Source organism: Enhydra lutris, unplaced genomic scaffold, assembly GCF_002288905.1.
Source record: "Enhydra lutris kenyoni isolate GAN:26980312 unplaced genomic scaffold, ASM228890v2 scaffoldscaffold16, whole genome shotgun sequence".
Taxonomy (NCBI): Eukaryota; Metazoa; Chordata; class Mammalia; order Carnivora; family Mustelidae; genus Enhydra; species Enhydra lutris.
In genome coordinates this window covers 25,157,919-25,171,317 of record NW_019154100.1, presented here as the reverse complement: position 1 = coordinate 25,171,317, position 13,399 = coordinate 25,157,919, and the positions used below count along the sequence as shown (strand labels likewise).

Below are 13,399 nucleotides of genomic sequence, written 5' to 3'. Positions count from 1 at the left end.
AATCCTTCTTCGTGGCAAAGTAAAAAAAAAGTGTGTGTGTGTATATATATATATATATATATGTGTGTGTGTATGTATATACACACATATATATGCATATACACACATATACGCACACATACACACATATGTATATGTTTTTAATATTTTATATATTTTTTATATTTTATATGTGTGTACACACATATATATGCATATACACACATACACACACATACACACATATGTATATGTTTTCAATATTTTATATATTTATATATTTTTTATATTTTATATGTGTGTATATATACATATAATGTATATACATATATACATAACGAGAATTAAATACTTTTTAATTTAATTAAATTAATATTAATTTTAATTTAATTAATTTAATTTAAATTAATATTAATTTAATTTAATTTAATTTAATATTAAGAATTAAATACTTAAATGACAAACAAAATGTGTATTTACAACTCATTTAATGAATTGGTTCCAGAAATTAAGATGAACTCTAAAAAAATGGACATAGGAAAATGAACTGTTCACAAAACAGGAAATGCAGCTCTCAAACATATGAAAAGATGCTCAGTGTCACTGAAAGAAATGCATATTTTTAAAAACATGTTGACCTATGGATTCATAACCTACCAGCTAGCAGAGATTCAACAGTCTGATGGGCTCCAAGGCTCCCACGAAAGGGCGTGGTGAGGAAGCAGGTGGGATGAGGGACGGGGACGAAAGGGACAAATTCCTTTTTATAGATATAATTTTTTGAACCTTGTATGTATCACCAATTCCACAAAGAGTGTCTTCCCTAACTACTGCAAAATGCTGCCTTTAGGCTTAGAGAGGGTTCTTACAGGTAGGGAATCTCCAGTTCTAGACCCATCATTCTAGTAGTCACGATGACGGTGTTATCCTGGAACCTGCGTTCCGTTGTTTCCCCCTTACTACCCCAGGTTCCTGGAGGAAGGGAACATAGAAGAAGCTGAAATACAAAAGCAGAGGATCGAACAGCTGCAAAGAGAAAGGCGGCGGGTCTTAGAAGAAAACTGCGTGGAGCACCAGCCACGGTTTTTCAGGTGTGCGCGCCCAGCACAGGGGTCTTGGGCTCACAGGGACTGGTGACCCTGGAGGCTTCTATAGGAGGAAAGAGGACAAGAGTGTCCCCTCCCCAAATGTGAGCGTTCTTGGTGTCGGTCTTACTCCAGAGGCCTAAAACCTCTCCTCGGGAACATGGAACGTGCAAGTAGTCTAATGCTCGGTTTGCAGAAGTTTCAGAAACACTCCAGTTTGGATTTGGAACACTTACTCTTCATTTGAAAGTAACTTGCCATGAAAGGTCTTGTTAAAAGTAGACTCCAGGATTTAGAAGGGCATCAGAGAGCATCCGCTCTTCACCCCCTCTTTATTATTACCTGAGAAGAAAGAGAGGCCCCGGGGAACATAGGGGCTCTACGGAAGGCCCCAGGGAGATGCCCTGGGCTGGGGTCTAGCCCTCCTGCCTACACGCCAGGGCTGTGTACGGCCATAGGGGCTTTTTTGTTTGTTCATTAAAAAAATAAACAAACAAACCAGGCCCATGTAGAAAAGCAATAGATGCTTGCCCTACCTATTCCACCCCAGTCTTATTTTCAGAGCAGCCTGGGTTTTATTGTTTGGTTTTTAGTTTTGGTTTGGTTTTTTGTTGTTGTTGTTGTTGTCATTATGTTTTAATGGACAAGAGGAGTTAGCTACTAATCTTGCAGCAGCAGTAGTAGCAATTAAGTAATTGTGTATTCCAAAATAGCAAAATAGTAGCAAGTAATGTTTCATCCCCAAAATATAATGTTTTTTTTACCCCTAGAGTCATTGTGGATTTTGTCAGGTCCCTTCTGAGCATTTCCGCCAACTCAGGTTACAGGCAAATGAAAATCATTCAACTGGCCAGAGTTTCATCCCAGAATATTCAGAACTTTGTTTATATATTTTATTTATCTTTATTATTTTGTTTATTGTCAATTAGCCATCATACAGTACATCATTAGTTTTTGATGTAATGTTCAGTGATTCATCAGTTGCATTTAAATATTTTAAAAACAAGACTCCTTAAACTATTTCTTTTAAAGACAAGAGATAGATAAAGGGATAGATGAAAATAAACCAACAAACCTGTTTGTTTATTTTGATCTGTTGTCTTACTGACCAGTTGATAGATATTCACACATACCCTTAAGTAGGCCAGTTCTCTTTTTTCTTTCATAAGTCACCCAGTGTCATTTTTAAACAAGGGAAATCTACATTTATAAAGATGTTCACTGCCCTGTTTTTTAGGATCATTAAAACTTGCGAGTAACTAAGTTGTCTCAAGAACTAGGGAGGGAGAGGCATCAATTCCATCTACTTTGAAAGCATCAAAAGTGACTTCACAAAGGCTGTGGAGCTCTGTGGAAAATGAATTAACATTTAAATGTAAAATATAAAACCTTCCCTAGGCTGTGGTGGCCACCGTCTAGAATGGAACTTGAAAGGATGGAACACAGCTGTAGCCGCGTGGCCGCGGCTTTTCCTCTGGATAGTCTGTGAAAGTGTCAGAGTATCAGATGTGGCAAATAAGGAGCTGGAAAGGAGGCAAGAACCCTGAGCCATAGCGGTCCTAGCACAGAGGTGACCGAGAGGCACGTGGCAACAAGGAAAGCGTCAGCGGGAATTCCAAGTGGAAACTACAGTTGGGACAAGCCAGGCTCCTCTGTGTCACAGTAAAGTGTCTGCTAGGCAGACTGGCTCAGTTTAGACACATCCCTTTATTAGAAGAGGGAAACCAGTGTGACAAAAATCTGTGTCCCCAAGAGTGTAGGAAAACAGGCAGTCTCCCCTTTTGCTTCTTAAAACATGAAATATCAGACAAAGTTACAAATGCATGCACTCTTTGATATAGCAGTTCCACTTACAGGAATTTTCAATGTAACTGTACTCATGTGCATACAAAATTACATATTGTTGTAGGTCTACCTTATTATTATTAACATATGTCTGGGATAGCTAGATAGCTAAAAGCTCACCAGTAAGCTACCTGTTAAATTGTGGTCCATTTCTACAACGGAATATCATGCAACTGTATAAAAAGAAACCAGGATTCCTTATGGCCAGAGTCACCAGATGTTTCCTATAAAAGACAAATGGTAAATATTGTTAGCTTTGCAGGCTGTAAGGTCTTTTCTTTTTCTCTTAAAGATTTTATTTCTTTATTTGACAGAGAGAAAGAGAGCAGGGAGAGAGGAAACACAAGCAGGGGGAGGGTGAGAGGGAGAAGCAGGCTTCCTGCTGAGCAGGCATCCCAATGTGGGGCTCCATCCCAAGACCCTGGGGTCATGACCTGAGCTGAAGGCAGACGCTTAATGACTGGAGCCACTCAGGCGCCCCTTCAGGCTGTAGGGTCATAGGAGTAACTGCCCAAGCCCCCTGCACAGCATAAAAAGCAGCCGTAGACGATAGTTAAGTGAATGGGCGTGGTGGTGTTCCAGTAAAAAGGGATTAAGATTAAAGGGAATCTAAGTATAAATAAATCACAGAGATGAAAAACAGCACAAGCAATATAGTCAATAATATTGTAATAATGTATGGTGGCAGATGGTGACTACACTTCCAGTGGTGACCACTGATAGAGGGACATGTATAGAATTGTTGACTCAATATGTTGTATACCTAAAACTAATAAAACATTGTGTGTTAATTATACTTCAATTTAAAAAAACCAATAATACAAAGATAGGCAGAAGGCAGAATGTGGCCCTTGGGCTATAGCTTGCTGACCTATTGTGACAATGGAAAATGATCTCCAGTAGATATCGTTCTGTCAACGTCTCAAGGGGTGGGATGCCATATAGGGCTGTCTTTGTGTAAAAAAATGGGAGGGGTGGAGTGTGCACGGGTGTGCATGCATGCTCAGACATGCATGAAATTTCTCTGAAAGAATGAAGCTTATAAGAGCGTTGCCTCTGAAGAAAAAGGACTAGGAGTCTGGGAGATGGGAATGGAAAGAAGACTTTTAGCTATCCACCCCTTTGGACCTTATGAATTTTTATCTATTTAATATATTATCTAGTCAAACAATGGTGAACCAAGGCTGTGCTCTCCTGACTCTTATGTCTTCCAATTCCTTTTGTTTTTAATGTCAACTTATAACTTGCTGTGAACAACCTGGCTGATTCCTAGCTTTTATATAGTCACACCCAAGATGGTGGCCATCATCCCAGCTGTGTTTTACACATGACAGACTCTTCCCTTATCCGTGTTTCTCTCAGAAGCAGCATTTGTCATAGGCTGTAAGTTTGAGAGCGCAAGTCAGGAGTAACAAAATGGTTTCCAAGCTTCCTGGTCCCTCACAGTCCCCAAAGGAGACTGTCAGGGATATTGTCTGCATGTGAGATTGACAGCCAGGCCACTGGGGGTGTCGGGGGGGTGCGCAGGGGGAGATAGGGAGAGGGAAAGAGAAAGAGAGAATATGACGATATTTTCTATAGGTTTCAAGAAATTCTTTTACCTTCACAGGAAATCCAGTGATGACTCCTGGGTGAGCAATGGCACCTATTTGGAACTTAGAAAAGATCTCGGTTTTTCCAAACTGGACCATCCTGTCTTATGGTGAAAAAGGAAAGAAGAATGATACACCCTTATACTTCTCCTGTGTTTGCTTTCTGAAGCCACAAACCTGTGTCTATGTACTTAGAAGAAATTATCTAGAATGATCACCTGTGCTTAGCTTAGCATTGTAAGTAGTAAAGTATGTCTTTTCTTCAGTAGGTTTCTTTACAATTTCAAATGTTATCACAATTGTTTATATGAATGTAGAACACCTTGATATTTCATTTTATATATAAACTATTTAATAAACATGCAAGATTGAATGTTAATGTGTGGGTTAAAAAAGAAGCTTTAACACTAATTTTCCAAAGGTTAGGAAAATTCAAACTAAATTTATGCCTTATAAAATTGTTTTGGAGACAAAAATTTATCCAGGTGCATTAAGAAATATGAATACCCAAGGTTACTCACTCATGCATAAGCTACCCGAGTTTAATTTGGTAACTCGGATCGCTTTTGGCTCCAGCAGCTCTGGAATGGCTCATAGGAAACAATTCTGCTGGTGCTGGAGTCTGAAGAATATTTGTATTTGTATTTTGGTAGTTGGGAGGATGGTACAAGAGTAGTGGAATGTATATTTTTAATATCGAACAGATACGGCGCCTTCCTGAAGAGGAGGAAGCATTTGAGCTCATCCCTCCCTAGAGGTGTATCGCCTTCTGTGCAAAATTGTACCCTATTATGCAGAGAAATTGTCATCAATCTGAGACATTCCCATTAATTAAATGCTATAGTGGCATCCCAGAGACATGGTAGGAAATTTCTCCTTAGTGAGAACTGAACTCTTGACAAGTTAAACTGTTTTCTGCTTCCCACCCCAACCCCTGGGTTCCTCACCCTTTACCATAGCTCTGTGGAGTATGGAATGTTCCAGTTTAGCCTAAAACATACAGTGCATTCCACACAACAGTTTGACTTTCTAAAAGTTTAGCAAAATAACGGATTATTTTAAATAATGCATTTTTCTTAAATACTGTTTTGATATTTTCTACCTCTTAATAACACCATATTTTAGATCTTGTATAAAAAGTTTGACCATCTGCCTTATAGACAAATGTAGAGAATTGATGTTCTTCTTTGTGTTGTGTTCTGATAAAGCTTTGTCTTACCTCTTTCCTACACTTTCTTCTTACTCATTTTACTCTTCTGTGAGTTTTGCAGCAGTCTTGAATAATACAGATTATAACCACTAAAAGGAGAAACTTTGTCTTTTTAAATATGTTACTTTAATGTACAATAATACAATTTGTGCAGTAGTTGAAGTGTGTTATCAAAGCAAAGCCAACTTCTGCCCAGATTACATTAAAACCAAAGCCTAATTTTTAAGCCTTTTAGTCTAATGTCCATAACAATCCTATGGAATATCAAGTATAATGGTGTAGTAAAAAGATTTCTCCAGAAAACACTTACAGATAATTAAATAATTTCAGAGCGTGTAGAATTCTGTGAATGAAAAGTAGAATTAAGTGATGGGGAAAAAAGAATGCATGATTTTTTCCAGTGTCACACCAAATAAACAAGTAGTTGGACAGCACTGCATTTTCAAAATGAAGTTATTTAAAGTGGGTCAGTAGCCTTTTGGACTCTGCAAGTGATTAGCATTTAAAAACAATAAATGGCTCATTAAATATTACATTCGTTCCTTCCATATCAGGAAATCAAGATGAATACAATGTGAATATCATTTCCATTTCTAAGCAGTTTAGATGACACAGTCCAATTCTTTGGTATATGTGCTTTGTTCTTTTCTTTTCAAACATGTATCCGAATTCTCCTCACACACAGGAAGAAGCATTCTGTAGATTTAAGGAGACTCAAGGGAAAACCAAATCTAGTTTTCACATTATGAAGGAAAATGCAGACTTTGAGCAATACTGACTACTAAATAGGCCTCCTCCAGAAGCTGGCTCAAAAAAGACCAAAACAAAACAAAAACCCACCACAAGAAAAGCACGACAGGCAGCCTGAATGGCTGTAGCTTTGTCATACAGTATCTGGAAATGTTTTAATTCTCCCGCTATTTCAATTGACCTTATGCTTTATTTTGGAATCACAAGCATAAGTGGACCAAATACCACCTTGGTAGTCATCTTATTTGAGATGCAAGTGGAGATAAATTAGAATATGATATGGAACCGTATGCAAATTTAAAAAGCTACTGGTCAGTAGTACCAGCCCTATGAAGGGCGTTTCTGAAATTTAAATAGCTTAGTGATATTAGTGATATTATAATAGCATCCTGTTATTATAGTCTTAAAACTACCTTGAAGGGGAAATGGTTTCTTTTTTCCTTCAGTCCCTTTTCTCCATAGCACCTTCCCATCTCATCTGTAGCTCAAGGGCTTTTTCTACTTTTAAGACAAAGAAAACAGAAACATGTTGTTCTTTGGGAAGAATGAGGGTAGAATTTAACTTTCTGGACTTTGAAAATCCCAATCCAATAATTGCGATCACCGTGCCATCTGAGATATATGCTTTAACCTCCATATTCTTCCTGATTATTCTATCCCAAATTGATGGTGAATTACATATGTATTCTTGAAAATGGGATTCTGGGCATTCTTGTACTTCGGATGTCCCTGTGGCCACTATCGATTACCCCAAGCTGCAGGAGATCCTTCTGGAAGAGTCCAGCAGCCTCCGGTGTGGCCTGACAGCAGATCCCTTCGGCTGCAGGCCCCAGAGCAGAGGCTGGTATTTACCTGAGTCAAATGTAATCATCGGAATCCCAATGTGGCTCTCCCGGCCCTTCACCCCTCAGAAGTCAAGCTGGTTCCGGGACTAACTGAACAGCTGAGTTCACTTTAGGACAACAGTCCAGTTCTCCATGGTCGCTAGAGTGCCCCAATAGCCCACAATCTTTGTGTGCTTCCCATGGGACTCTCTGGAAGAGAAAAATACACAAGCTAAAAAAACAAAAACAAAACAAAACAAAAACTCTTCATGTTTACTTCATTTGAGCTGCTGCTTTTCTTATATTCTCCTTTTAATTACTTCCAGTAAATCCCGTGCTTGGGCTTCAAGGACTGTCCCTCATCTGTTATTTTCCAGATTTACGACGAGTGGTCTTGTTCTGCTATAAACAGTCTCCACCCTGAAAGAAAAGAATCAAGTTTTTATTTGGCTATTGAACCTTGCTCTAGGCTGACTACATATTCAGTGAGTTATATTATGCCCTCAAGCTATCATAGAATTTTCTCCGACCTTTTAGTTGTGAGTAGGAGCAATAAAGTTGTTGTTCTTATGATGTTAGGAGTAATAGTTCCAATGTATTAGCATAATTTATTTGAATGTCTTTAGTTTTGATATTAACATGGGCATAAATCTATTTTTGCTACCAGATGATAGCTATTTTCATGCGTTCAACTTCCCTCTGCATTGTATAAATCTGTTACTTGCTGTTGGTCTTTATTTTTCTGTGTTGGAAATATTTATCACATGAGTATCTGTAAATCATGACAGAAAATCCAAACCATTTTCTGAGACTTTCGTTGTGGGTTACATAATGATAAGTTGCTAATTTATTTTATTCATGATGATTTTATCTTCCTCCATTACCTTCAGAGGATACTATTTTTTTTTTAAAGAATATCTGTAAATCTTCTAGCTGTGTATAAGATTATTTTCTGCTTAAATCCCACCCTTCCACTCATATACCCCATTCTCCCCAAAACGTTTGTGCTAATTTGTTTATCCCCCTCATGTAGCTTAGTTGATGGTGAATAAACAACATGGAAAAAGGGCCACCTTTGTCTTTGTTTTTCCAGGTTAATGAGTATTGGTGACTGCTGAAGGGGAGAAAGACTCTAAACTAGGGTTATCTAGAAACACGCCTGGTTATCTAAAGTGATAGAGAGGGACGCCGGGGTGACTCAATCTTTGGGCACCAGCCTTCCACTTGGGTCATGATTCCAGGGTCCTGGGATCGAGTCCCACATCCAGCTCTCTGCCCAGCGGGAGGACAGCTTCTCCCTCTCCTCCCCCTGCTTCCCTCTCTCGCCATCTCTCTCTCTCTCTCTGTGTCAGATTGAAAGGTCCCCCAATAATGGGTCCATGATTAAAGGAGCAAGACTGATACAAAGCAAAGGTCAAGCGAAGCTTTATTCTGTGCCAAGCATCGAGAATGAGACCGAACTTTCGGGGCTGCGCCTCTTACAGAGAGGGCGACCTCTCAGCTTTACAGACTAGCTTTTAGGGGCAAAGGCCATGTGGTTGGGCCTGGCCAAGCACAGGTGGCCAATGAAACTGTAACACGCAGAGAAAGCTGCACTGTCATGCTAGATCACACATAAGTGACCAATTGAATTACAATTTACCCTAGTAGCTATTTGAACTAGCCTATCACCCTAGTCAGAATTGGCACCCAAGGGGAGGCCCATACTCCTTGGTAACTAGGGAGACAGTATGCACCCCGCCACTGATTGGATGTCTCCAAGGGTGGCCTGACCCACCCTTGTATTTGGGCTTTGTTACCTGGGACTGGTTTCCGGGACTTGTTTTTAAGTAAGTCCCGTGGGGGAAAGGGGGCAGGGACAGTGTAAGTTTTACTGCATAAACAACAAAATGACTGTTTAATTCAAGATGGAATCGCTCTGGCTAAATAGGCTCTTACAAGATAAATAAATAATTAAAAAAAAAATAAAGTGATAGAGATCTGAAGTAAGAATACCCTGGGACATAAACTGGAAAGCCATAAAGTTGCCATAATACAAATGTAGGTCCCTCAGCCCTTAGGAGGAGGGACCTGAGGCAGCCAGAGCTCCCAAAGAGCCCCCAAGGAGCTCCCTGTGTTTACCCCAGCACATTATGGAAAGAGGGTGCTCTGTGTGCCTTAACATGAAAAAGGAAACTGCTGACTGCTCTTACCAATTTAATGGCCCTTATGAATGACTGACTCATCTCCTCCTCCCATATGCAAGTTGTGTCCTTTGCAATGCCAGGAACATTCTTAACCTTCACTAAACACCCATCTGATTCATTGACATTATTTATCATGGTAGACGGGATGCTGGATCGCAGTATTATGGGCATAAACTCACCTCTCTGTATCTCTAAGAACACTTGAAGAGACAACCAAAAGCAATTTATGAAACGTGATTGGATTACAGCTTAAAAGAAAAGAAAAATAATTTTCTTTCACTGATTATTTTGAAAATAATCAGTGAAATTTGCATAGGAACATAATGAAATTCTTTCCAATTTTCAGTATGTGTTGTTGATACTGCCTGTTGATCTGAATCAAATCTGCCATCAGAGGAGGACCGTTTTCCAACATTATTCAGAATAACGGGTTATGAACACTAAAGAAAATCTTAACAAGCAACCAACCTCAGAATACTTTGCCATTGCTGAAATACGTCTTCAAGCATCCTAAGGTGTCAACTTTGAGGAGGTAATCAAATTTGGAGGTACGGGTTCTAGGCTATTAGTTTTACAAACTCAGTCATACAATTTTCTAGTCATACTGATAAAGGGAAGGCAAGCTGAGGACAAAGCAGAAGCCGACACCCCACAACACCCCCTCCCTCCCGGTCATGGGATTTAAGTGGCATTCCTCAGGTACTCCTGGCTGCCCTAAGGAAAAACAAAATAGTTAACTTACAGAGATCACAATCCTGAAAGACAGGAATCTTCCTCAGTTTACAAGTCTTAGCAATCTACAAGATGATCTAGCTTCTGGAAGGGAATGTACATACAGTTCAATGTCCTTATAATCTGCAGCTGATTGACTGGTACTTGAAGCCCAGAGAGCGTAATGTTCCTCTAGGAAGCTTCCAACTGTCTTACTGTTAATGCCTGACTAGAAGAAAAAACAACCTTAACTTGACAATGTAGGTCCTCTTTAGCATATGAAAGTTCTTTGGAAACCCCCCTCTCCCTTACCTCCTCCAACCCTGTAGTATATAATCAGCCACCCCCCCACCCCCCCACCCCCCGCAACCCTGGGGCAGCAGCTCTTTCTACCCACCGGTCCTATCCCCGTGCTTTAATAACCCCCATTTTGCACCATAGATGTCTTAAGAATTCTTTCTTGGCCTGGGGTGGGTGGAGCGCCTGGGTGACTCTGTTAAGCATCTGCCTTCCACTCAGGGCATGATCCCAGTAGCTCGAGCCCCGCATGGGGCTCCCTGCTCTGCGAGGAGACTGTTTCTCCTTCTCCCACTCCCCCTGCTTCTGTTCTCTCACTGTGTCTCTCTGTGTCAAATAAATAAATAAAATTTTAAAAAACAAAAAGAATTCTTTCTTGGTCATAGGCTCCAGACCTCACCCCACCCAACCTCACCTATATTCCAAAACCCCATCAATACCTTGGAATACCAGCACTAACGTGACTGATGGCCGCCATAACCCACAAGTCCGGACATCACCTTCCCCCTCCACACCCAGACAAGGGTTTCTTTTCATGGACTTAGTAGTTGGGGTCCCTGCAGGAAACAAAACCTAACTCTGGTAGTTTGAGAGGAAAATGAAGGGGCTACTTGGCGGGGGGAAGGCATATCAGCAAAGCAGGAAGTTGTTAGCACAGCCGGAAGTAGCTGGAGCTTCAAAGAGGGGAAGGGCCATCTGGAGCTGTAGTGGAGGGACACCCAGTCTCTGCTAGAAAATCCAGCCCAGAGGAAGGAGGAAATATCCCAATCTCTGTCTCCTCGGTCCTCCACCCTGATGGCCAAACCCAAGTAAGCCCAAACCTACCTACCCCACTGTTCTTGGAGCTCAGCCCTCAAGGTGGTTGGGGGGAGGGCCCGGCAAACAGCAGAACAAGCACCTGGATCTTATACCAGAGGAGCTCCTGCCTCGGCTTTGAGAGGAATCTTCGGTAAGTAAATAGCCTTAAGAGCCTCTTTTTTCTTTTTTCTTTTTTTTTTTTTTTTTGAAGAGGCTAGAATTTGTAAAATTATTTTGGCTCTTGGTTATTTTACCAAGGATAAATTATGATTAACTGTACTTTAAAAAACAAAACAAAACAAACTCCGGTTCTCTGTGATATGGTTGTTGTCAAAGTTTTGATGAGCTAAGGTCAGTCTCTCTTCTTTGCTAAATGCCATCATTTAAACAGATACCAGCTTAGGAAAGCTTTGTCAACTTCAGCAGTGATTCTCAAATTTGGATAATGTGTTGGGGCAATTTTATACACAAACACACACTTCCCAGGCAACCCCACATTTGCTCACCACTGAGCTGGGACACCACCTTCTACTTTTATGATACTTTAAAAGTAGCATTTTGGTAACAGCTATGTTTCTTTTCATGAAATGTTGTATATTGTTTTTGTACCATCTCGGAAGTGTCAAGGTAAGCGCCTTGTCACCTCTTTCTCCTGTGACACCTCACGGGAACTATAAAAGGGGCTTCCACAGAGATCAGGCAGCAGCGGCTGTGGTAGATTCTTCGAAAGAAGTTTGCCCAGCTGGGATGGTTGCAGACACTGGGAATACACAGTCCCCCACCTTGAGAGGCTTCTGGTCCGGTGGGAAGCCAGTGAGTTACTGGTCAACAACCAGTGTGGCAAGAGGGCTCTATATAGAGGACACCCAAGTGATGAGGGGAGAGGTGATGGGGCCTCATGGATGTACACTGAGAGGAGGGACAGACCTCAGACAGTGAAGAGAGCAAGAGGGCTTGACAACAGGGAAGGCCAAGGCTGGGGGTGAGGGGGAGATGCCCCGTATGACTCACAGTTCCCCTTTGTGCCAGTTAGGCCACAACACTGCTTCCCAACTAACAACACAGAGAAATTTTTGATGTGTCACAGTATCTGGGGTTTCCTCAGCCTGGAGCCACTAGGTAAAGGGTGGGGAGTGCTCACAAACAGCCCTGAAGGGACTGAAGAAGGCCAAGGAAGGCACACCCAGCGCAATGACCTCGATTTTCCTCCTCCACTGCAAGATCACATAAGCCGCCGCCTCCAGTGTTTCCCCCACCTGTATGTGCAAACACCGTGAGGGAAAGTGAGGTCACACCTGAAAAATCTGAGGGGTTGACTAAGCATGACCAGAGCAGGGTGTCCAAATTATATGAATAGACTGTTTTCTCATTTTAATTTTTTATTGTGGTAAAATATATAAAAAAATTTACCATTTTAACCATTTTTAAGTGTACAGTTCAGTGGCCTCGAGGGCACTTGCATTGTTATGGGACCATCACAACAACCCAGCTCCAGAATCTTTTCACTCTCATACTGAAATTCCGTACCCATTTAGATTAAGTTTTAAGCAAAATTGGATCCTGAGTTCATTTTTTTCTTGCTAATTAGGATGCGAGGGCTCATGTGGAAGACCAGATCAGATATCAGCAAGATGGAAGCACTGTATCTTCCTGACTTGGGTCACAGTTTCACAACCCCGCTGAGGCGGTCGCACGACAGCGCGAGTTAGCCATCCCCATTGAACAGAGGAGTTCACCGAGGACCAGAACTTACGCAACTTGACCCAACTCTCACAACTAGTCAGTAGCGATCTGGGGATACACCACTGACTTGTCCAAATCCAGCGCCTGCTACAGAGTGAGATGTGAACAATGTAACCCCAACAAACACCCATTTCCCTTCCCAGTGTTAAGAACTTGTTCTCCAAAGATTTTGTCAGGTTTTGAAGCTGACACAGCAGTTCAAGGACGGGAAAGAACCATGGGATGGGACTTGGGAAACCTAATTCTAGTTAGTGGTGAGAACTTAAGTAAATCACTTGCCCTCCACGAATCTCATTTAGCCCCAACAGCAAATGGACAGATTATCCTTAAGTTTATCTCTGTGCTGCCACTTTGTGATCTTGAGAATAGGTGGAAATAT

At 41.1% G+C, this 13,399-nt stretch overlaps 1 protein-coding gene across 2 annotated transcripts in view; it reads left to right on the top strand.

The window, feature by feature from the left end:
- The window catches only part of LOC111147370 (oxysterol binding protein like 3), a 175,113-nt gene extending 167,689 nt beyond the window's left edge, over positions 1-7,424 (top strand). For both annotated transcript variants that reach the window (XM_022503375.1, XM_022503374.1), the window contains 2 exons: positions 948-1,070; positions 4,519-7,424. In XM_022503375.1, coding sequence (XP_022359083.1) covers positions 948-1,070; positions 4,519-4,615 — 220 coding nt within the window. In that variant the 3' untranslated portion in view covers positions 4,616-7,424. The remainder of the gene's footprint in view (positions 1-947; positions 1,071-4,518) is intronic.
- The last annotated feature ends 5,975 nt before the right edge of the window (positions 7,425-13,399 follow it).